Genomic DNA, 26,147 nt, shown 5'->3' with positions numbered 1-26,147 from the left:
AAAAAAAATATATGCTAGGGCAAGTATAGTTATAAAAGCTTGTTCCAGAATTAAGTATTGCAGTTATGTTGAAAATAGTCCTACAGATGTGTGAGGATCTGCTGCTTTTAGAATTGAAACAGAGAAAATAATGAAGGACAGTGTGAAATTCAAAAGCAGATGTTAAAAAGTATACTAGGAGATGCCAAAAAGTATGTTCGGAGATCTGATAAATACAATAAACCGATTGCAATAGTTTGATTTATAATGGAAACAAATGATGACTATTAGCAAAGAGGTGATGGCCCTTTCAGTAAATGGCTGATCCTTCTCATCAATAGGACAACTATTTTACTTATATCCCACACATGCATTTCATTGCTTCCACATTTTTGCTTGCCTGTATATATGGCTCCTCAAATCATCTTTTTTATGTTCTAAAGAAACTGTCACTTTCTGTATGCATTTCCTAAAATACTCTCTATATCACTAAGATTTTAAATTCTTCAAAAACTATTGTTTCTGCATTAGAAAGCTTTAGATTTAACAAACAAAGTTCTCACCAGTGATTTACAAGAGCTTAAAAAATAACCACATTGCACAAAGTTTTAAAAACATGGTTCATCTTATTGTCTTCTTATGATTACAAAATTCATGCAATTTGATAAAAAGACTGATCTGCTCTGTAAACAGATAACAGCTGTTCACACACTGTGGTTCACTGAACTTTTGTGGAAGCTCCACACCTTCCATCAAAAGACTGATCATATTATATCAGAATAATTTCAACAAAACACATGAAAGTAATAGTATCTAGTTTCACACTACCATGTTCATGCACTGAAAATACATTAACACTCATTGTTGTGGACTTGTGGTAATGTAGCTGCTGGTATTTAGTTTGCTGGCATTTTCTTCTCGGGGAAATGGAGAGAATTAAATGAAAAACATTTTACTGTCTGGATACTAGTTACAAATATCCCTATCATTTGTTGAAATTCAACAGTTCAAAGGCAACACTTATGCCTGTGAGAAACATGAAACAGATAGGAATATTATGGCCAATGTGACAAAATCTGATACGTTCTACTTAAACATCTTTTTCACAACTGCTGCATATCGGTCATTCATTTCTTTTGTAACTTCTCTCACTTCTTGCAACCTTCCTTTTGCTGCAGTGTTGTTAGGCTCAATTTTCAAAACTGCTTTCAAATTGTCTTCAGCTGTTTCATAATTATGGAGCTCTTTACACGCTACAGCATTCCTATATAGGGCTTTCACATTATTCTCATCAATTTTTAACACTTTCTGACATAGTACAATAACATAATGAAAATTCTTCTGATGAAGCTGACATGATGCCATATTATTTAACAAGTTAACTCGCAGTGATAGAATGTCTTTGTCTAGAGGCGACTTTCTGGATAAAGATTCTAGAGAACCTATAGTAACAATAATTTTGAAAGCTTTACTAAATTTTATGAAGGAGTCTATAATACGACCAGCACGAAAAAGATTCACACCTTGCTCCTTATATAGTGTTGCTATAGAAAATTTCTTCTCTTTGCTCCAATCAAACAACAATTCATCATTATGTAACTCCTCAAGTTCTAGAATACATTTTATGTTACCCTTAATGCTAGGTCTAGTTTCATATTTTGACTGGCAAAGAGGTTTTGTTGGTACTTCTATCACAAAATGACTGGTTTCTCTCAAGAACATACACTGAACACACAATTCTAGCAATCGATCCAGGTCGTTATCTGCCTCTCCGATTTTTATTATTCCATTAAAGGAATTACTGAAGTAGCAACTAGTTGGATCTACATCTACTCCTTCAAATGAAACATCTGTTATTTTCACTTTACACTCTGCAAACTCTTGAGGTTTAGTTCCCCACTCCCCGGGCTTAACAATAGTTTTGGAAATATGCCGTAAATGGTTTAGTAATTTGTCTTCTTCTTGTCTTTGAGATCTCTTTTTGTGTGCTCCTTCTTCATCTTGACACTCCATGCCATCTTCTCCGACATTCTGTCCTTCGGAAGTTTTCTTCTCTTCTTCTACCTGTTCTTGAACATCAGTATTCTTATCTGTCTCTTCATTCAATGTAATATCACCTTTTCTATTCATCTTTATAAGTGGGACTGAAATTTTGGAGCTCTTCAAACAGACAAATATATCTCTGAAAATATTCTGCTAGCAGCGTTACAGACATTGACTTTTTAAAAGGGTAACTTGTTTCCTCAATCTTCCTGAAACAAGAAACCAAAAACTGCAACGGTTATACGATTAAAATACACATCAATTTTTGTAATATGCTAACATGAGGATTTTTTAGTAATAACAAATAAAACATATAAGGTTTCCCAGCACAATTGAAAAAAGAAGTTTCCAGGCGTTAAACTAGGTTATTAGTTCCATTTTTCCGCATGCTATTTCGCCAATTCTCTTCTTATGCTGCAACAAAGAATAACATTTTCTGATCAAGATAATGAACAGGTACTGTAATAGAAATGAATAGAATGAATAAAAAGCTCTAATGTTTAAACAAATATGGGACAAACAATGGGATAGCTTTCTATGGCTGATTTATGAATTGATCTTTTGATTCAGCTTTTAATAAATAAGGATAGAGTCTTCAATTTGAACAATGCTTTTATTCTGACACCCAATTTTTAAGACACTTACAACTGTTTCAGTAATCAGTCAAAAAGCTCTAAGGGAGCAGATGTAATATAAGACGCAGTGCCAGCTCCAAAATGTACCTCCTGTATGATAAAAGGGGCATGACTAGTTTCATGAATTAAATACTATTACACATAATGACTCATAGCTAACCATTAACAGTGAACAACTCTGATGTTGTCACTTTTAGACTAATATGACTACGGCAGTCACTAAAAAACTATGGAAAGCTGAACTAATGCACAGTTAGAACTTGGAAATATACTCAAAATCATGTCGTGGACACACCTCTTATGGAAACTGTGTGTGTGTTTGTTTGCATGTGTGGTGGAGGGAGGGGGGGGGGGGGGGGTGTTTGCCTGTACGAAATTTAATAGAAACAAATGTCGTATAATTACAATCACTCACTCTCAGGCTCGCTCATGGTTACCCACACCATCACACTATCAATATATTTTAAGAACCATGAGATTGGACAGATGTTCATAAATACACGAAGAATACTAAAATAATGAAAAAGGGAAACATGACTGGTTGATCAATAACAAAAAAACATGGTTGAGCCAGCCTTCCTGATAACACATTACAAAATTCTCCATAAATTTTAGGGAACAAGCCACATGTCACAGAACCTTAACAGGCATACCACATCTGTTTGATTGCCAGTTAAAATAGACAGCTGGTAATCAGATGATGCCCTCTTTCTGAATATAAAACACAGTCTACCAAAATGTGACCACTGTGAGCCACATCAAAAGCATCACACACTTGCTCTCCGTAGCAAGACGCCATCCATCATAGGGCTATGTATGATGTGACTGCATCACGGGGCTACATATGATGTGACGACAAGTGAGAAGGACCTCATACGATCTGCATGGCTAGAAGGAGGTATGCCAAGGCTGAATTTCTGATTGTCAGACATAGTTACTGTCACTTCAGTCACTGTTCTTCCCACCTGAACATGGAAATTTTGGCTGTAAGGGTATCAGCATGAGTAAACTAAATGCTACAAAATATACCCTTCCACCACCCATTTATATTTATTACAAGAGATCCTAAAGAGGTCTTACAGTTGAACTCTGACACTTTAGTGAATAATAATACTTTTGTATCACAACACAGTGAAACTTTGTAGCATAACACAGTACAATTTATTTCTAGAAGCAGAGTTGACTTTTATTCTCCAGACTATTAAGTAACATTTAGCAAGTTCCCCATGCCACACATTCGGGAGGACGACGGTTCAATCCCGCGTCCGGCCATCCTGATTTAGGTTTTCCGTGATTTCCCTAAATCACTCTAGGCAAATGCCGGGATGGTTCCTCCGAAAGGGCACGGCCGACTTCCTACCCCCTCCTTCCCTAATCCGATGAGACCGATGACCACGCTGTCTGGTCTCCTTCCCCAAAACCAACCAACCAACCATGCCACACAAAACCACAACTATTGAAAAGGCTATTTACATAAATGACCTACCATTGTTCACACTACTGATAATCGTATTGCATGTATATCATCCTTCAGTAGGTTCTTAAATGATAATATAAAAATTTACTATTAAATGATACCAGCCTCAGTACAAATATCATGTAAAAAGCTTTAAAGTGATATGACCTTCTTGTGACATCTCAAGTGGCTTTTTCACTCTGATTGCTTGCATTCACTCTGTTACTTAAGTTACTCTTTCAAACAAACAAAAATCCCAAGTCCACCTAAGAACTCATTTTATTACTATGTATAGTCCAGTGGTCTCAACTGATATGAAATTCTAAACTGGTTCTCATGAGGGGGAATGGATATGATTTAAATATCAGACATGGTGAAACCAGCTCTACCAATTTTGATAATGAGAATGGCAAAGCTGTCATGAACGCTAAGACTGATATGAACACTGTTTAATTTCACATTTTTCAAATATACGCATCATTGTCAGAGAAAAAAGAAGCAATAATAAAAAAATCTTAGGACTAGCTGTGGATTGAGCTCCAGATCTTTGAATTTGTTCACACTCCACTTGTTCTGTGACATCAACCTAGTGGCTATCAGTATTTAATACACTGAATAGTATGTAATCTTTCTTCTAAGCAAGTACTTGCGACAGCCTTGATTTCATGGCATCTCACAAGCAGGCCAACGATGGAGACTGGTGACTCCAGAAATGATTGTGTTTGAATATGTGATCACCAAGAACCTAACTGTTAACTGGAGATAAATTTTGAGGATAAACAGACTGAGCTGTTTCAGTCCTTCCTTCAATTTGGAGTCTGATATAATACCTACCCATTAAGCCACAAGCTACACCTTGACATCACTAGAATGCTAAAATTAAACCTCCTTCCCTACAAAGCAAAAAATTTGAAAATTTCTTATCGAGCTACCCATATATTACATAGCTGTTACAGTAGGTTTGGAACCCTTCCAGCAAGTCACCCACACCACATATGAACATAACTATCGAAAAAGGCTATTTACTTACATAACCTACCATTGTTTGCACTACTGATAATAGTATTGCATGTACATCATCTTTCAATAGGTTGTTAAATGCTAAGACATTATTTCTGCATAACCTTCATGTCAGCACAGAAGTTGCATAACTGTTAATGACCATCATGCCACTTCCTTTTTATCACTAACCACATATATGGTCTCTGGCCTTACAATCTCCCTATACTCAAGTAAAAATTACTTTGCACTTGATGTTTCAGTGAGTTGAAGAGATGAGAGCCTGGCACCATCCAATTGTAGTTCTTTTTCAATTGCCACGTGCTCCCTGTGTTGCCTGTTTTGTAGGTATATGCAGTGTCTTGTGGTGTGCAGCTGGCTGCAACACTGTCCTCTCGTGTATCCAATCTGTCAATCACAAAGTAATTTTAATCAGAGCATAGCTGAGAAATTTTCAGTTGATGAGACAACTAAATATGTTCCACAGGTGCTGACTGTTGCTGCTACAAACCAGTTTCATTAGTGTTTTTCCAGCTACAGTACTATTAGCATACTTAAACTTAAGATGTTGTGAGTAATAAAACAGCCAACTTAATTCCTTTCCACCAAAGCCAGCAGTAGGTTGATGAGTTATTGTGCAACACATTCAGATGAGTGAAGTTGTGTGTACAAGTTAATCTGATTTTATAATTCAGTTCCCTACTATTTTGCTACCCTCTCCCCTTTATCTTTATTTTAAATACACCACTTAATGATGACTTGCTAAGAAGTAAGCCAGTTGTGATACAATTCATGAGACCCAAGGTTGACAGATAAAATAAAATAAAATAATGTTGTTTACAATGTGGTCGCTGTGTTGACCTAAGGCAATATTCTTAATCTGAGTAAATATGCCACTTTAGTCCTTTATTCACTCAGAAACGCTCTAAGCAGTTGAGAAAGCATCACTAACTAGCCATCAGCATTGAAGCCATTACAAAAACAGAATTACAAGTACTGAAGAAAATACTTTAGTTCATTGTTATAGCTTGTTGCATAATCAAACAAAGATTTACTGTGATATTTATTGAATTTTAAAAGATCTAACTTCCCTCTCCTGTACCAAATAACTACGTTTTATATTACACATGAGGTGTGCTCAAAAAGGAAAGTGACATTATATTTTTTTGAACAAAATATTTATTTATTCATCAATATTCATGTTGTCCCCTTCAAAGTAATCCCCCCTAAGATACAATACAACACTTCTTCCAATCCTCGAAGAACTTCTCATAAGCACTTTTTGGGACAGCCTTGAGTATTTCCAGCAATGCAGTTTTTATTTCCTCAATTGTTGAAAATCTTCATCCTTTCATAGGTCTCTTCAGTTTTGGCAACAGGCAAAAGTCGCAGGGGCCAAATCCGGTGAATTGGTGGCTGAGGCATGATTGTCAAGTTTTCAGCCAAAAAATCTCTCACAAGCAACGATGAATGAGCAGTTGCATTGTCGCAATGCAAAAGCCATGAACTGTTTTTGCACAATTTCAGACGTTTTTTGTGTATTGCTTCTTGCAAACAGTGCATACATCAAGGTAATACTCCTTATTGACCATAAGATCTCGAGGCAAAAATTCATGTTGCCCTACACCATGGTAATTTTTTTCGGTCTTGGCTCTCTGGGATGTTTCCATTGGGACGATTGGGCTTTGGTTTTGATGTCATAACCATAAACCCATGTTTTGTCACCAGTTATGATCCTTTTGAGAAAATCAGGATCATCACTGATGTTCAAGAGCTCCTGAGCGATGCTCATGTGAAGGCTCTTCTGATCAAAATAGAGATAACAAACTTCGCTGACACGTATCTCATGCCCAAAACATCTGAAAAAATTGCATGACCTGAGCCAACCAATATGCCAACATCGTCAGCAACTTCTCTTATGGTAATTTGATGGTTTTCCAAAACAATTTTCTTCACAGCTTCAATCGTATCTTCTGCTGTTGTGCTGGGGCGTCCTGAGCAAGGTTTGTCATTGCCACCTTCTCGGCCATCTTGGAAGAACTTGTACTACTTGTAATTTTTTTTTTTTTTAAACTTAGAGCAGATGCAGCATATGCCACAGTCAACATTCAAGTGTTTTAGAGCACTTGATTCCATTTTTCACACAAAATTTGATGCAAATTCGTTGCTCCATTTTTTATAATTGAAAATAGCTGAGTACAAAAACACGCCTAACCTTTCTATCTGTCAAAAACAAATGAAGTAGGCTGTACACTTAGAACTGGGAACATATGTTCGTGACAAGTGTATCAACAAAAAAAGGATTGATAAAAGAATGTATGTTGCCCGCGCAATTTGAAAAGTCACCTAACTTTTAGAACAGCCCTCATATATAACCACTAGATCGATTCCAACCAAATGTGACACAGAAACAGCATACCTCAAGACTATCCATCACTGTGTGGTTTATAATCTCCTAGTTCCAATAGGAGTTGAGATACAGGCTTATAGGCTGCCTTGCATGACAGGCATGTTGTGTGGGAACAGTACCGGCCAGTCAAATCAAGTTGCTTTGCAGTGCAGCCTACCTGTTAGGGGCAAGAGACGGTTTTCTGGGCCCCAACGTGTAGGTCACCCTGCTTGATAGGCGTGATATGTTGGAGTAGTATCAGTCTGCTTTATCAACCTCCTTTGCATGACGGCCTGCACGTCAGGAAGAAATTAATGATTTTTCAAGCCCTTGATGTGTAGCCTGGCCTGTATGGCAAGTATATTGTGCAAGTAGTATTGGCCTGCTTTATTGAACTGTATTGCAGGGCTTAAACATGGCGAACATGGCTGGGGACAGGTTGAGATGGGTAGTAGAGGGGATGGTCAGAGCGACGAGAAGAAGGAAATAGACAGAGAGAGAGGAGGAGGAGGAGGAGATGCATGAGGCAGGCAGGCAGAAGGTTTAGAGAGGAGATCATAAGCGGATGTATGACACTAGCAAATACAGAATACACCAGAAGACATGACAATGTAGTAAAAATAATACATCAACAACTTGCCATACAACATAAACTAATAAAACAACACATTCCCACATACAAGTATGCGCCACAAAATGTACTGGAGAATGATGAATACAAATTATACCGGAACAGAACCATTATAACAGATAAAACAACACCACATAACAAACTTGACATCATACTCACCAATAAAAAGAAGAAATCAACACAACTAATCGAAATATCCATACCCAATACAACAAATATACAGAAGAAAACAGGAGAAAAAATTGAAAAATACATCAAACTGGCCGAGGAAGTCAAGGACATATGGCATCAGGATAAAGTTGACATTATACCAATTATACTATCAACTACAGGAGTCATAACACACAATATCCACCAGTACATCAACACAATACAGCTACACCCAAACGTATATATACAACTAAGAAATCTGTAATTATTGATAAATGTTCAATTACTCGAAAGTTCCTAAATGTAATGTAACATATACTGTACAGTTAAAAAGAAGTCACGCTTGATCAAGGTCCGTGTCACTTTCCATTTTTAACCAGACATAATGTCTGAGAAAGGAAAGAAACAATAATATTAATACTGTGTACAGCACTATATAGCCCTTATGTAATTACTGCTGTGCCGTACTGTCAATTAATTCATTTATCAATTTTGAAATGAGTTACTAAACAATTTCTGGACAACTGCAGGTACTGTTTACAGCTTTTAGAGTACATTTTCTTGAGATATTTAGCATTTGTTGTTATATGTTTACTTTTTATCATCAGTAATATATAGGACAAAGCACATCATACAGGGTGAGTTACTAACAATTGCCACCCAGAATAACTTCGAATGTATGACAGTAGCTGAAAAGTTTGTGGGACAAACGTTGCACAGGACAACGAGGGCCATAATATGACGGTTTTTTGTTGCTATGTGAGGTCACTTCAAAGATATGAAAGTCAACTTCGTTTTCTTAAATGGGATGCTATAGTTTGGTACTTATTTTCTGATAGCGGCTATCGAGACAAATAGAATAATGTGTACCAGCAAGGTCTTTGAAGGTCAACAAATATCAGAAAGGTGACATGAACGTCCATTTACAGAAGGTGTTCAAAGTGATGACCATTGGTATCAATGCAATGCTGCAATCTTCTTATCATGGATTGAGTGGTATTCTTTACCACTTCGGCACTTATCGAAGCACATGCTTTGACAATTCTCTCTCGTATATTGTGCAAATAGTAAATATTCGCCGAATACAGCGTATCCATCTAACGTGTCACTAGTTGCTTGCAGCTCCACTACTAGAGGTCAACAATGAGGGAGTAAATACAACACATACTGCAAATGACCTGGCCCCAGTTGTGGCAAAAGTTGATATCAATTAGAATGGATAGAAACAATCATATTTTTTCCGAGCCTCAAAATATGAGAGACAATCTGTAACCTCCAGTTCCTGGATTTTGTGTTCCTTTGCATACTTCAGGAATTGGGGAGAGTCATTCCAGCAATTGATACAGACAGCTGGTAGCACGTATGGTGAAATTTCAAATTTGTGCACTGGGAAGACATATGCTTAAAGTGCTGGAATCTAAGTACATCAGGAGTGGAAAATATGGCTTGATACTGCAGTGGTAAAACATGATTTTGATCTCCACTGAAAGCAAATCCCCCTCAAAAGTGAGAACGAATGCTCTGGTGTCAACCTTGTTGTCTGGTCTCAATGTACACAACACACAAAGCAAATCCCTTGCCTTTCCAAATGTTCAACTATATACAACATTATGTCCAAGTGAAAAATTGATCCTTGTACCATGCTTGGGTTCTTAAGAGGTGTTGCAGTATGTCACCAAGTTGTTTACAAAAGAGTAACGCCTGAAACAGGGGAGGATATGCTGTCTTAAGATGGAACTGCTTCAGAATTTACAAAGGGAAGAAAGTTCACCAAACTCCACTAAGAACATTGGCTTAGTAGAGAGGAAGTGCACTCAATCTGTTTGGGTACAAACCAACAACTGATGGTGGTGTCTGCAACTCACTTGGCTCTGTTTTCCTCCCATGGTATGGCCAAGGAGGGAAAGTTCCTAGGGGCATAATGATCTAAAGTGAATTGAGGTTTGCTGGAAGAGACTGTCAGAGACTTGAGGCCACCAGCTGATAACTGTGCTCATTTCTTGCTGTCAAATATTCACCACGATGCTGCCTACTTCAAATGAGGGGTTTGCCAATTGGTGTCACTCAGCCAGAGCAAAGCCCACTTTGCGTGATGGCCTGTGCTTTGAGTCCGAGGGTACCCAACTGGAAAGACACTTTCTCCTTGGCATGTGAGAGAGGTGACAGCTCAGGGATCACTAGTGCATTACCTGCATGGTCAAGGGGCTACTGCCATGTAGGTTCCTGAAGAATTCCAAATGCACTGGTAACACACTGTAAAAGGAGTTTAAAAAGATAAAACTCAAATGTGGGGATTGACCATAAGTTAACCAAAATATATGGTATAAAATAAAGTGATCAAAGTGGGGAAAACCATAATCAGCATCCTACAAGTGAGCTGGGTTGCCAACAGGGAATCTGTCCTAGAGAGTAAGTCAGAGAAAAATATATAGTCAAACAGCAAAACTGCAGCACACAAAAGGAAAAAGCACTGCAACAGCTTGTGGCTCATGCTTGCCATGCACATTCTCCCAAAAAGAGTTGTGGTCCCACCAGGGTGGCCCTGCAATGGGATTGTTCATGGCTATTCATCTCTCGGTACGTTCTACAGCCCACACACAAGCAGCTCAATGTGAAGTAGTTGACGACTTGTACATTACTGATCAGTTACTAAACTGGTTTCAACTGCCAGACACAGCAGTGCCTGAAAAGGTGGCTGCCATTATGGGTGCTCAGAAAGGTAGACTTGACACAGCAATGCCAGCTTGAACACAGAGACAGCATCCAGAAACCGGTGGATCATTTTACCAATAGGATGCAACATACAGCTGAAAAATCCAAATCACAGTCCGCTAGTCAACTACAAATGCCGCCTACCCTGTGATATAGTGGTGAATGCCACTCTGTATTCTGACACAAGTGGGTTGCTCTACGAGAGTCCAAAAGCAAGCCAACTGCAGAGAACTTAGCAGTCTTTCAAGTAGTGAGGAAGCCTACAAGACATAGTCGACACAGTGGTAGAACATATCAGCAAAGTTACTGCCACTGTCACACAGGATCCAGATTTTCAACACCGGTGGGTGTGTGTGTGTGTGTGTGTGTGTGTGTGTGTGTGTGTGTGTGTGTGTGAGCACGCGCGCGCGTGCGGGCGGGCCTGCCTGCTCAGGGTTTTTAAGATACTGCTATAAATTTATTTCTTGTTGAATTTTTACTGTTTGTTACAGACAATGAACTTCTTTTCTTCACTACTTGCATAATTTTGATGTAATTAAATCTTTATACATGCAAAAGTCAAACAATGGAAAATCCAGGATGGAATGTAACAATAATGTGAGAAGGAAAGTTGCTACTCAGCATAGCAGATAGGCACAACAAAAAGACTGCCATAAATATAGCTTTTGGCCAGTAAGGCCTTCGTCAAAGTTAGACATCAAACACGCATACACACACTCACACAAATGCAACTCAATACACACGACTGCAGTCTCCGGCACATGAGGCCACACTCAGTGTGGTCTCAGGTGCCTGAGACTGCAGTTTGTGTGTGTGTGTGTGTGTGTGTGTGTGTGTGTGTGTGTGTGTGTGTGTGTGAGAGAGAGAGAGAGAGAGAGAGAGAGAGAGAGAGAGAGAGAGCGAATTGCGTTTGTGTGAGTGTGTATGTGTGTGTTCATCGTCTAATTTTGCCAAAGACCTCACTGGCCAAAAGCTGTATTTGTGCCAGTCTTTTTGTTGTGCCTATCCGTGACTCAACATCTCCACTATATGGTGAGCAGCAACTTTCCTTTTCATAATATTATTATATGCAAAAATAATGTGCTTGGAATATGTTGCCTTATCACTGTGCACAAATTGATCTAGTTCCCCAGGGATTACTTGTGAATTGATTTTTTATAAAAAGGCAACAATATTCCCATCACATGTTCTTTGTCAGTTTTTTTTATACTTGCTGTATAGTGTTGTCCAAGCAGCTTGAAGGACCCTTGCTCAAGTTACAGAAGTTCAATTATTCCACTATCAAGGAATAGATCTCAGCTAAGCTGCACACAACTGGATGCTTGTTGTTTCAGTCAGTAGCTACAGAAAACACAATCTACCTGGAGACAGCTTAATGTCAAGCTGAAAAAGCTCCTTCAACAAAAAACATATTATAGGGATACAGCAAGTTAAAAGTAAACTGTGTGTGTGTGTGTGTGTGTGTGTGTGTGTGTGTGTGTGTGTGTGAGAGAGAGAGAGAGAGAGAGAGAGAGAGAGAGAGAGAGAGAGAGAGGGGGGGGGGGGGGGAGAGACACCTATTGATAGTTTTGTTTTTCACACTACAAAATATAAAAACGAATAACAAATTAATTATTATCATTGACTATTTTTCAGACAATATTTTTTATCATTTGGCATATGTTTACTTTAGCATACCCTGTGGACCACAGCTTTGGATTTTTCTAATATCTAATACAAAACAAAGTTTATTCTTCCAAGAATGTGGGTGATAATTGATGCACTATCATTTGGAAAATACTAAGATGATTGAATTGTACAGACTGTTACCACAGTTAGTTCTCTTCTAGATCTAGTTCACAATTACACACCATGAAATGCGTATCATGCTGAGAGAAAGGAAGAAAATCATGATACTGGTCTGCAGTATATGAAACTATAGACTGAACACTGTAAGTGGTATACATGAGATGCTACACACAACACACAAAAAACAGCCAGAAGAGATCTGAAGGTTTGTAATATTGATACATACAAACATACATCTCGTACAGCATGTGACAATACTGACTGTAAAAATGTTTTTTCAATATATGATGACAAGTTTGATGGGACTTGAACACAATAATGCAAGCAAAATCATGACTGTCTGCAGATATTTCAAACTCACATTTTTTACATTCGGTCACTTTATTTCTTACATATTTTAATATTCAAAGCCATGTTAAATGTAGCTTTGATCACCATGTAAAAATGCTTAGAACCAGCAAAAATATCAATGATATGACAAATAAACATGGTGTATTAGATTTCAGTGGATAATGAGGTACCCCTATTATGTCATATATAGTGCCTCATTGTGAAAAAATATTTACAAAGTTCAAGAGTGCTCTTCCAAGTTCAAGAACACATTATTTTCGTAGCCAATCATTTATCAGCGCAATGTTTCCTGATTGGCTGCAATATGCTCAAGTCACTAGACAAGAAAGGGGATAATGAAATACCAACAAACTTATGGTCAATATCACTTTTGCCAGCACTACGAAACATTTAGGAAAGTTAATACATAACTGTTGTTTAACCATGCGACTACAAATAACATGACATTCAAACCACAGGTGGGATTTATAAAGTCTAATGATATTGATAAGGCTCTCTACAGACACAGATAGACTTGGACAGGATTTGTGATTGGTGTAAAGAATGGCAGCTAAATCTAAATATAGATAAATGTAAATTAATGCAGATGAATAGGAAAAAGAATCCTGTAATGTTTGAATACTCCATTAGTAGTGTAGCACTTGACACAGTCACATCGATTAAATATTTGGGCGTAACATTGCAGAGCGATATGAAGAGGGACAAGCATGTAATGGCAGTTGTGGGGAAGGAGGATAGTCGTCTTCGGTTCATTGGTAAAATTTTGGGAAGATGTGGTTCATCTGTAAAGGACACCGCTTATAAAACACTAATACGACCTATTCTTGAGTACTGCTCGAGCGTTTGGGATCCCTATCAGGTTGGATTGAGGCAGGACATAGAAGCAATTCAGAGGCAGGCTGCTAGATTTGCTACTGGTAGGTTTGATCATCACGCGAGTGTTGCGGATATGCTTCAGGAACTCGGGTGGGAGTCTCTAGAGGAAAGGAGGTGTTCTTTTCATGAATCACTACTGAGGAAATCTAGAGAACCAGCATTTGAAGCTGACTGCAGTACAATTTTACTGCCACCAACTTACATTTCACGGAAAGACCACAAAGATAAGATAAGAGAGATTAGGGCTCGTACAGAGGCATATAGGCAGTCATTTTTCTCTCGTTCTGTTTGGAAGTGGAACAGGGAGAGAAGATGCTAGTTGTGGTACGAGGTACCCTTTGCCACGCACCGTATGGTGGATTGCGGAGTATGTATGTATGTAGATGTAGAATTTACTTACCATAACTCCTTAGGAGATAAATCACAGTCTACTGGTTTATTGTGTGACCAGTCAAAAGCCTATGCCTTTTGCCTTGTAAGTAAATTAGAATAGTATGATGTCAGGAAGTTATAACTATCTACCAGGAAATAAAGCTGGTAATATGAAAGAGTCCTCCATTAAGATATTAGCTGAATTTTGATTAGGAACTAATTACATGTAGAGACAGATAGTATTCCATCTTAGGTCCTTCCTTTCCTCTGTGTATACAAAATTACACCTTAAAAACAGTAACATTACTATATGTTGAGACTGTTTTTGTTTGGAGATGACACAATCAGTGCAACAAATAGCAAAACAAATGTAGGTTTTTTTAAAGACTTGATAATGAAACTTTTGTGGACATTAATATCTACATTTACACCCACACTATGGAAACAGCTGTCAAGTGTATAGCTGAAGGTTCTTTCCACTGTTGTTGTGATCCTCAGTCCAAATCTGTTTTGATGTAGCTCTCAACAATACTCCATCCTATGAAAGTCTGTTCTTCTCCAAATAACTGCAAACTACAGCCGTATGAACTTTCCAACAGTATTCAGTTCTTGTCTCCCTGTACAGCTTTTAGAAACCCTCCCCCCACACAAAACCTTCCATCCAATGCTAATTTGATGATTCCTTGATGTTACAGAAAGTGCCCAACAGTCAATCCCTTCTTTTAGTCAAGTTATGCCACAAATTTCTTTTTTCCCCAATTCAATTCAGTATTTCGTCATTGGCTTTGTGATCTACCCATCTAATCATCACTATTCTTTCGTAGCAACACACATTTCACACACTTCTATTCTCTTCTTACCTGCAGTCTTTGTTATCCATGTTTAAGTTCTGGACAAGGATATACTTTAAACAAAAACTGTCAGAAGAGACTTCCTGACACTTAAAACTTATGGTTGATATTAACAAATTTCTCTTATTCACAAACGCTTTGTTGCTACTGCCAATCTATATTTCTTATCCTCTCTACTTCAGCCATATTCAATTATTTAACTGTCCAAATAGCAACACTCACCTACTGCTTTTAGTGTTTGATTTCCTAATGTAATTCCCTCTGTATCACCTGATTTTATTCGACTACATTCCATTTTTCTTGTTTTGATTTTGTTGGTTCTCATCTTATATCCCCTTTACTGTCCATTCTGTTCAACTTCTGTTTGAAGTCCTATGCTGTCTGACAGAATTACAAACTCATCAGCAAACCGGCACTTTTTTTATTCCTTGTCCATGAACCTTTCTTTAAATCTACAAATGTTATAAAGGTAGGTTTGTCTTTCTTTACCCTATCTTCTAAGGTAAGTCATACGGTCAGAATTGGCTTGTGTGTTCCTACATTTCTCCATAACTCAAACTAATGTTCCCCTAGATTAGCTTCCACCAGTTTTCTATTCTCCTGTAAATAATTCATTTCAATAGTTAGCATACTGAATTCATAGCTCAGTAATATTCACATCAAACAGTGCCTGCTTTCTTTTGAATTATTACATTCTTTTTTAAATCTGAAGTTATTTCCCCTACGTCACACATCTAGCACACTAGATTGAATAGTTTTGTCATGGCTGACTCTCCCAAACATACCAGTAGTTCTGAGGAAATGTGTGAACTCTAGGGGGGGCTTGTTTTTTTCTTAGGTCCTTCAGCATTCTTCAAATTCTTCTTTCAATATCATATCTCACCTTAATCTACTTCTTCTCCTCTTTCTATAATGTCACCTTCCAAGTCCATTTCCCACGTATAGCCCTCAATACGTTCCTTTCACCTTTCTCTTCTTTTCAAATAGGCTATCAGGGGCAGGCCTTTACAAATGTCTGCTTGTGTCTGTGTATGTGCGGATGGATATGGGTGTGTATGCGAGTGTATACCTGTCCTTTTTTCCCCCTGGGTAAGTCTTTCCGCTCCCGGGATTGGAATAACTCCTTACCCTCTCCCTTAAAACCCACATCCTTTCGTCTTTCCCTCTCCTTCCCTCTTTCCTGATGAAGCAACAGTTGGTTGTGAAAGCTTGAATTTTGTGTGTATGTTTGTGTTTGTTTGTGTGTCTATCAACCTGCCAGTGCTTTCATTTGGTAAGTCACATCTTCTTTGTGTGACATGACATGAAGATATAAAAAAGTTGAAAGCATTAAGTTATTGCGATTGAAACTTGACAGCAAATTCATTTGGGAGAAGCATACCACAGAACTTCTGAAATACCTAAACAAATCTTTGTTGGCAATGCAAATGATGTTATATATAGGTGAGGTAAAAATAAAAACCAGTGGCATATGTTGCTTACTTTTGTTCCATGGTATCACCAACCAAGCTAAAGTTTTCCAGATCTAAAAGCATGTAACATATGTTATTTGTGGTTTAAATTCAATAATGCCTTGTAGAAGGCTGTTCAAAGAAACAGGCATACTACTGTTTCTAATATATTCATTCCTTCATAAAATTTGTCACAAGTAATATATCTCTCTTTCCAAAAAGCACCTCCATCTGCAGTACCAATGCCAGGAATAAGAGCAATGTTCATAAGGAGTTAAAGTTGCCCACTTTGATCCAATAAGGAGCCCATCATTTACCACTATTCAATAGTTTGTCAGCAACAAATACAGGAGACCAAATTACTCCTACTATACTAACAAGAGTCTTAGCATGCCTAATCGATGTACTTATTATAAATTAAATAACCTAGCATGAATGCTACAAAATATTTGACACTGGCATAGCTTCAGTGCAGTGACTGTAGTAACTGCGGTTATCACCTCAATTGCACCAACAGTTCACTGTCCGTCAAAGTTCGGCAGGATGTGAGGTGCCTGAGGTGCCAGCCCATCCTGTCTTATTTAATGAGCCTGTGCTGGGGCACGTCATACAATTTAGCCCAAAGTGGCATCTGTGTCATTCTGTAACGGTTTATGCTCTTGTTAACTTCACTCCACTCGCGGATCCTAGTACATTAAACAGGTACCGACCCAGCTATGTACAAGAACGATCTATAACACATTTATGACAATTATGGTTTCAGGATTAAAGTCATTGTATTTTTATTGGCGTTCTCAACTGTATGTGTTACTACACAAATGGCAACGAAAGTTTGTTCCTTCATGTGTTTTATGGAAAAATGTGGTAATGTCAACAGGCACATCCTTGGAGGTTGATCTGCAAAGTTTACTACAGCTGCAATTGGAAAACCAACAGTGCATAGAAATGTAGCAACAGGAACACACACCCAGCTGAATAGGGTGTTGATGAGTCTGTTAATGAGGCCTCAAACATTGCTAGCCTACCCACCTCCATTCCTCACCTATGACTAAGCTGCTGAAGACTGGGAATCATGTGAAAAGTGACTCCAGGTACACTTTGTGGCCTTCAAGGTAACAGACGTCAACTCCATTAAATCTCCTGTCCAGTCAGGGATCTCCTTGCAAATTTATCACTTGTTAGGGAAGCTGGCCTCCCTTCAGGACCCCTACATCTCTGCTGCTTGACAAAATATGTCGTTTGCTGTATTCCTATTACCACAAGCACTCATATAATTTCCAGAGTTTTACAAGTGCAGAAAACAACCCCATCAAACCTATCACACTAGGGCTGTGGAACTGCAGGTGTTAAGACGCAAGTGTCATATCATTACTGCTAAATCTCGGTACTCTTTATGAGGCTACTACAGTTGGAGATTATACGGGCAGTCCATAATAAGGAAGTTCGCCAAAGTGCCTCGCAGTTTGAAGATCCCTCATCAGAAGTCTAGAAAGAGACAAAGACAGATTAACTACAGAAATTATCATCAACAGATTAGAATTAGAAGAGAAGCGTCTGGAACCAGATTTCAAGTCCACTAAGTGCCAAGAAGAAGCCAAAGCATATGCCGCAGTAGACAACAGTCAGAAAAACAAGTTTTTCCGAAGCCAGGACAGATACAAGCAAAACCAAAGAGGTGAGAAGAAGACATCCAACAGAAACAGACTCTGTTTGTCCTGTGGTGAAGCTGACCACATCGCCAGAGAGTGTCTACATTTCCAAGGAAAACAAGCGGGGGCTCCACCAAGCAAACAGAATTATACCAAGAAATCAGCATACAAGGCAAATGGATGCAAGCTCAACAGTTTTAAAACCGTTCCAAACAGTGAAGGTCCATCAAGTGCAACTCAAAAAGAAGATGAAGAAATAGTGGCTATGACAGTGACCAAATGTGGAGAAGGTGCTGATGAAAAGGTGTGGGTTTTGGATTCAGGAGCATCACATCATATGACTAGTCACCAAGAGATACTACAGGACTTAGAGATGGGTATCTTTGGAGAAGTGAAACTGGTTGATGGGAAAGTTACTGAAGTGACTGGTAAGGGAACAGAAGTGCTTTTGGTGAAGGAACTGGATGGGAACTTGTTGTCTGTCAAACAGATGGACAAAAATCAGATTCAGAAATGGTGATGTTAGTGTGTCTGTTGATGAGAAGGAAGTGTTGAGAGGAAGATCATCAAACAATAATGTCTATTTAGTGCAATATGAATATTATAAGGTAAACAACAGTACAGTGATGCCACACGGTGACAAAACACATCAACAAATTGAAAATGAAGCAACAGCCAGAAGTTTTGTGGCACCAAAGACTTGGACACAGAGAAGCCTTACCCGAAGTATGTGGAGCCACAAACTACAAGGAAAAATGTGAAATTTGTGTGCAAGGAAAAATGAAAAGACAGCCTTTCAAACCAAGCCAAACTACTACTGATAATATTCTAGAACTAGTACATAGTGACATAGGTTATATTACACAGACCTCCCTGGGTGGAGCACATTATTATGTTACTTACCTGATTGATCACTCAAGGTATTCGGTAGTGAAAATGCTAAAGCAGAAAAGTGGTGTGTTTGAGTCTTTTGTGGAATTTAAGGGACGTGCCGAATGCGAGTCAGGGAGGAAACTGCAAAGCTTCCAATCAGACAATGGGACTGAGTACATCAACAACAAATTTGAAGAGTTGTTCAAGGAAGAAGGCATACTACATCGGAAAAGCACAGTTTACTCTCCTCCATCCAATGGAAAAGCAGAGCGCCTGAATCAAATACTTTTATCCATTGTGAGGTGTCTACTATTTCAGAGTGGTTTGCCCAATACCTTTTGGGGGGAAGCTCTACTGTTGTCCTGCTGTATCCGAAATAGATGCCCAACAAGATCCCTTCTTGGGAAAATCCCGTATTAAGTATGGAAGAAGAAAAAACTAACTAAAGATGATTTGGAAACACTCAGAGTGTTTGGCTGCAGAGCTTGGACAAGCACATTGACATCTGACAAACTCTGAGAACGGGCAGATGAATGAGTTTACCTTGGAGTGGAGCCTTGGACAGAGAAAAATACTTTTGAGAAGAGATGTCATCTTTGATAAGAGAATATTCCCACTGAAGGCTACAGTAAACAAAGAACTGTCTCTTTCAGGGGAAGTAAACCTGAGGCAGATGACAACAGCTGAGCCACAAAGCAATGCAGTGACAGCAGACGATACCAGTATTGTGCGATTGGGTTTCCCAGATCCATCAACAGATGATGACAACACACTGCTGAGGAATACAGGGCCAGTAACAGGAGATCCAGTCAAATCAATAGCTGTTCGAGGAGATGGGGGCCAATCCAGTGGTAGAGAAGAAGAGAGGTACGGCACAGAAGATGATGTAGTTCCTGGCAGTGAAGATAGTGATGTGTGTGATGAATGTGATACAGTGTTGCAAAGTCGAATCTCAAGTGCGCATAGTGAAGTAGGGTTATGAAGGTCTTCACGCCTAGTGAAACCAAAAATTTGTGGTTCGTGTCTCTCTGCAAGTTTTTTTGCTGCTTTGTGTCAGGTGAATCCATCTGATCCAGCTTTAGCTTCAATTCACGGGGATGAGTGGTATAAAGCCATGGAGTCAGAGGTGAGTAGCCTAAAACTTCACAACACATGGCAACTTGTTGACCAATCAAAAGCTGACCATGTTATAGGAAGTAAGTGGTTATTCTCAACGAAGAGAAACAGAGAGGGTGATATTATTAAATTCAAATTCAAAGCGAGGTTAGTAGCTCTGGGTTATAGTCAGATATTTGGAGTTGATTATTGGGAAAGCTATAGCTCAGTGATGAGACGATGTAGCCTGAGGACCCTGTTAGCAATAGCAGTATTAAGGGGATGGAAAATAAAACATATTGATGTGGAAACTGCTTTTCTGAATAGCCCCATAAGTGGCACTGTTTACACGGAGCAACCAAGATTGTTTCGTGTGGGGAATAAAGTGTGTTTATTAAATAAGAGTTTGTATGGGCTTCACCAGGCAGGTAAAGATTCGAATGATTTCTTCTGCTCTGTGATGAAAAAAGTAGGTTTTGAACAATGTGAAAAGGCTCCCTGTGTATTCTTCTCCAGAAATTTGATTATTGGAGTTCATGTTGACATGGTAGTTGCAATTGGTGAAGAAGAAATGATTATGACATTCATTAAGTGTTTGAAATCTCATATTATCATTAAAGAAATGAGTGACAGCTTGTTGATTTTGGGTCTTGAAATAGAACAGTCTCAAGGGCAGGTGAAATTAAATCAGACGGGTTACATTCAACAGATGCTAAAAGAATTTAAAATGCATGACTTGCAAGGGCATATCTACACCACGTAATGACAACCGTTTTAGTGAAGATGATAATGACAGTCCAATTGACCAGAAATTGTACCAAAAGGCAGTAGGTTGCTTGCTGCACATATCTACGTGTAGTCGACATGATATTGCTTTTATTGCAGGGAGATTGAGTCAGTTCAGTTCTAAACCTTGTATTTCTCATTGGGCCAGGGTAAAAAGAGTATTTCGCAAACTAAAGAATTGAGTTTGTGTTTCCGTGCTGATTGCTGTGAAACCATTGCATTCAGTGATGCTGATTGGGCAAATGACCCAGGTGACAGTAAATCTGCGTCAGGCTACACAATTTTGTTAGCTGGAGCAGCAATCAGCTGGAAAAGTAAAAAACAACTTCTACAGTTGAAGCTGAGTATATTGCTATGTTTCAGACATGTAAGGAGGTGGAATGGTTTATTGATTTTTTAAAGGAGCTTAAGTGTTCTGACTTTGTTAGACTGCCCCTGCAGGTCAATGCAGACAACACAGGTGCAATTGAAATCACCAGAAAGAAGTGGTGTATCAGAAAGAACCAAGCATTTCAGGGTCCGCTACCATAAAGTCAGACACACTGTCTTGGATGGTTTTCTTAAGTTTAAGCATGTGTCAACTAATGATAATGCAGCTGACATTTTAACTAAAGGGCTACGCAGCATTAAAACTGGGAAATTCAGAGACATGTTAGGATTAAAATGAGTATTGTTTACTATTGGAATTTGTGGTGTATTATTGTCTCATTTGTGATCTTAACTTCAGTGTCTCATTTGTGTTCCTATGTTTGGTACTAGAATTTGTGATGGTTTTATTGTCGCATTTGTGATCTTAATTTCAGTGTCTCATTTGTGTTCCTATGTTTGGTACTGGAATTTGTGATGGTTTTACTGTCTCAATTGTGATCTTAATTTCAATGTATCATCTGTGTTCCTATGTTTGGTACTGGAATTTGTGATGATTTTACTGTCTCAATTGTGATCTTAATTTCAATGTCTCATCTGTGTTCCTGTGTGCAATATTGGAAGTTGTATTCTTATGTTCAATATCAGAAAGGTGAATTTTTGATACTGGAGTGTAACAGGATGAGACTACTTACTAAACTGCGCTCTTTGATGCTCACCGAGGGGAAGTGTTGTAATTCAGTTGATCTAATTCAGTGAGACATCAGTTCGAATACAGCACCATTTCCAGAGGGCCTGTACCTTCTGTTTTGTCTTCTTGTACAGGTGCTCTTTGGAGGAGAGTTCGCGCCAAGTTGAGGTATTAAGCGGAACAAAAATGTGATGGCTTTTTGTATTATGTAGACTGTGTGTTGTGTAGAATAAAATAGAACATGTGGTTTAATACATGAGTAAACAGTGACGACGCGTACTTTATCTTCTTAGTCAAATAATTATCCTCATCCTCATTTAAAGGAGACAAGCGCTAAAGAAAAGTTAACGTTTACTATTTTCAGTAATGTAGTAACAATTTTAGTGCAGTGCCCCATGATCTTAGAAAGAGACACTAAGTCTATGACTGAAGCTTATGATGAAATGTGCTTACTGAAGAGAAACCAGATTAGAGTAAAGATTTTGTTCTGAATTGGAGTTAAGAACGCCTTCAGAAAGAACCAAACTGGAGAGAAGTTTTTTGCAGTTCTATCACGAACTCTTACACTAACTTCAGAAATCGTACAGTTCCTCGGAGGAGAAAGTTGTAGTGAAGCTCCAATTTTTTTTATTCAAACAGACACATAGGTTTTTCTTCCCTGGAAGCTGGCATGAAATCCCTCCAATTAACTGAAATAATTGAAATGGAGAAACTATATGAAAATTTTGCCTTGCTTGGTACAGTCCTACCTGCATTTTGGAGAGTAAAGACAATGCCTCAAACAAGTAGTTGTCAGTGTTTCAGTTGCAAATAACAACAGAAATTAATAATTACAAAACTTCTGCCTTTTGTAATGAGCATTCCTGGGCCAAATACATTTGTTGGATGCATTTTCTCCTCAATGTCTAACAAGTGGTCAGACAGTAGAAACAGTTGTTTAGTAGATCTGATTCCATGTGAGCTACTAAAAACTACAGACATAAGCATGTCTTTTAGAGACTCCCATCGCATGATAAAAGTTAGACAGCACAATTTTAAAGTCAGCTAGGTCAAATGTGAAATACAGGTGGAGAAAATAAGGTAGTTCTATTAATGTTTTTTCTGCAAGTTTTTCATACCTAATACATTGTACTATGTGCACTGCTAAGAGGGTGTAGTTTAGTTTCCTTAAAGAATTTTACAATTGTCTTATTCTCAAACTAATTATAATTTAATTGAAATTGGTAATAACATTTGATTTCCAAGTATTTATGAACTATGCTCTATTTTTGTGGAACGTCTCGCATATTTTCAGGTAAATGTCGCTCAATTCCTATATCAACCCTAGAAGCACCAACATATGTCTGATACAGACTCCGACTACTGTGATGTTTTTCCTAGTCTTCTTATATGGGAAAAACAAAGGAATTCAATTGAATGCTTAGAGAAAACTGCTGCAACAGTAAAATATCTGTATTTCTTCACTGCTGAGAGATTAACCTCATTACAAGTCGTCACATGACAACAGTTTGATATCAAGTAAGATTTACAAAAGAACTTTGAAATATACTGAACTGGAATGGAGTGTAGATTACAGGGATAGTTCATAATGATATAATGACGAACTGCCTTTTGATGGTGAGGTACAGAACTGGAATAACAGAAGTATCTGATTCCATCCATCTGCTTTGACACGTGACGTAATAGTGTTGTGGCGTGCGACGTCACTACAGCACGGAATTTTTGAGTTGATTGTGTTTGTAGACATCCTGTTGTTACATTTGATGGTGCTCTTTAGTGAGGGATGTGGACGTGCTGAGTATATTGTGTGGTATTGGGTTCATTTTAGTATCCGCTGGCAAAGTGCTAACATGGTTTTGAGTTAAGGTAGTTGGTGGGATAACTTGGGCTATGGATGTGTTTTCAGTGAGTTATTAAGTTTTTTTTATGTGTCTGACATTTTTGTTAGGTCCGATTAGTTTGGTGTTTGCTGTATGGAGAAAAGTCTAATTTCTTTGGTCACATATGGATATGACAGTGAAATTCACAAGTGTATCACTATGTTTGGAGATGGGTGGGTACTGACAGCTGCAGTTAAGCTATACAGGTCAAGGAAAATGTCCGATTCCTGTGGTTTGTTCATGTGGCAGAATTCTGTAATTCAAATTTTTTTTTTTAATATTATTTGTTTTGGGATGGTGTGCCTGTTAGTTTCGTTTCATTTTTATTTTTGTTCACATTTGTTAGCATGTGTATGCAGTGATGTCATTGTCGTCATTCTGTATATGCTGGAAGTAGCCATTTCCGCCGTATTGATGATTTCATCGGTCAAAGCAGAATGGTGGAATTGGACGCTTCCGTAATGCCCAAAATTTTTAAAATGATGAAATCAGACAGATCTACCCTTGGAATGGATGTTGACAAATGAAAAGATATGAAGCTGGGTCCAATGACTATATTAACAACAGCATTGTGAAGGAAGTATGATTTCTTAACATAAAGATAACAAAGAACATAATGAACTACATATAACAGAAAGATACCAACATGATCTTTTCTATAACTGGAATGATACCAAAAATCATTATACCAATTAACATTACTACATACCACACAGAATACAACGAAATACGAAAAAGTATATTCAGGGGAAAAAAACTGTTGTCAAGGATGCTGAATAGCTAAAGAACCTGTGCAAACAGCAATGAAACTTTACCAGCAAAAGAAAACTTGAATTCTGCATTCAGAGAATAAAAAGCTAATGGGACCACCAATAAGAAGACATGAAATGAAAGAAGGGTTCTTGTATATATGGCATGACAATTTCAATCCAAAAAAGTCCTTTCTGCAACTGAATTGTTGCTATGTTTTGCAAGTCATACAGCTTCTGTTGGTATCCTGAAGTTTTATAATTTGGTTCTATACACACGAGCAGTAACAAATATTGTCTGTGAGGATGTGGTTAATGAAACATAAATAAACAAACTCATTTTTCCAAACACCTTGGCAGTCTCACATAAAATGGTACACACAAAACCAGTAATTACAAGGTGACAAGTAATCAATGACATAATATGGGTAAGATGTTTATCACCACTTAGCGAAGTTCCATGCTTTCGTGACATGACAGCTAGCTATAATAATTAAATAATCCTTCATAGCATCTGACAGGAGAAAATCTCCTGATTCATATCAACCAAATGTGTTGCATGCTGCCATATTAATGGCAAAATAACGCAAGTATACTAGGGAAACGTCAATAAATCTGATAAATATATATTTCAAGCATGTGATTAATAATGTCGATAATGATGGCAGAGCAAGACATAACTAGCCAAAGTGTCAAGTATATAATTTGTGGGCATCATACACTATCTGCAGAATTTGTTCTCAGTAGATCAATAGTTTTCTTAGCAGAGGGTTAAGTTCCTCGTCGATGACGATGCCATTAAGTGACAGAGCACAAGGCAGACTTTGGAAGGAAGTCAAGACATTACCCTCTAGGAGAACCTTCCATACGTTTGGCGTATTGGAATGATTTTGACAATCACAGAAAACCTAATCCTCGACTGATGGCCGGCAAACAGAACTCCGATTTCGACAATCACAGAAAACCTAATCCTCGACTGATGGCCGGCAAACAGAACTCCGGTCCTGCTGAATGTGCCTTCAGCACTGCACGATTGTGATCAGAATTAAAATTGAACGGCAACCATCTCAAGTTAGAACATACTGACGGTACATACCCAAAGAAACCAATTTTCCGCTTTGTGGAGTTGTGTCCTAATGTCGACAATCAAGGAGTGTTGTAAACACTTTAAGACAATCCTCTATTTTATACAGCGGCTCATTAATTCAATCTGCATTTCAAACATTTGACATGCACTGCTGCTCAGACAGAGCTTTCTAAGGATGTAACAAGTAATTAGTCAAGAGACATTAGTGTCAACGTAAAATAACGGACAGCACCAATACCTAAACAAATGTAAACATAAATTGTTTCTCAGTTGCCAATTTGTCATCTC

General features: G+C 38.2%; 1 protein-coding gene across 10 annotated transcripts; it reads right to left on the bottom strand.

Annotated features, from left to right (window-relative positions):
* Nucleotides 1-26,147, bottom strand: LOC124599686 (peptidyl-prolyl cis-trans isomerase FKBP35-like). 10 transcript variants are annotated; one of them, XM_047136111.1, is made up of 4 exons: nt 25,869-26,147; nt 5,153-5,520; nt 2,334-2,436; nt 1-2,231 (listed from the first exon to the last, which is right to left on the bottom strand). In XM_047136111.1, exon 4 carries the CDS (start codon nt 2,107-2,109, stop codon nt 1,066-1,068), a length of 1,044 nt encoding a protein of 347 aa, XP_046992067.1. In that variant the 5' UTR covers nt 2,110-2,231; nt 2,334-2,436; nt 5,153-5,520; nt 25,869-26,147; the 3' UTR covers nt 1-1,065. The 10 variants fall into 10 exon arrangements, with proteins under 10 accessions (XP_046992067.1, XP_046992058.1, XP_046992076.1 ...); XM_047136102.1 differs by having other exon boundaries at nt 5,357-5,520; XM_047136120.1 differs by having other exon boundaries at nt 1-2,227; nt 5,357-5,520.

This window comes from Schistocerca americana, chromosome 1, assembly GCF_021461395.2.
Source record: "Schistocerca americana isolate TAMUIC-IGC-003095 chromosome 1, iqSchAmer2.1, whole genome shotgun sequence".
Lineage (NCBI taxonomy): Eukaryota > Metazoa > Arthropoda > Insecta > Orthoptera > Acrididae > Schistocerca > Schistocerca americana.
Note: the sequence above shows the minus strand (reverse complement) of the source record. Positions and strands in the feature narration are given on the sequence as shown.

Excerpts from the sequence above, each read along its gene's own strand:
- LOC124599686 (XM_047136111.1), bottom strand. The coding sequence starts at position 2,109 with ATGAATAGAAAAGGTGATATTACATTGAATGAAGAGACAGATAAGAAT.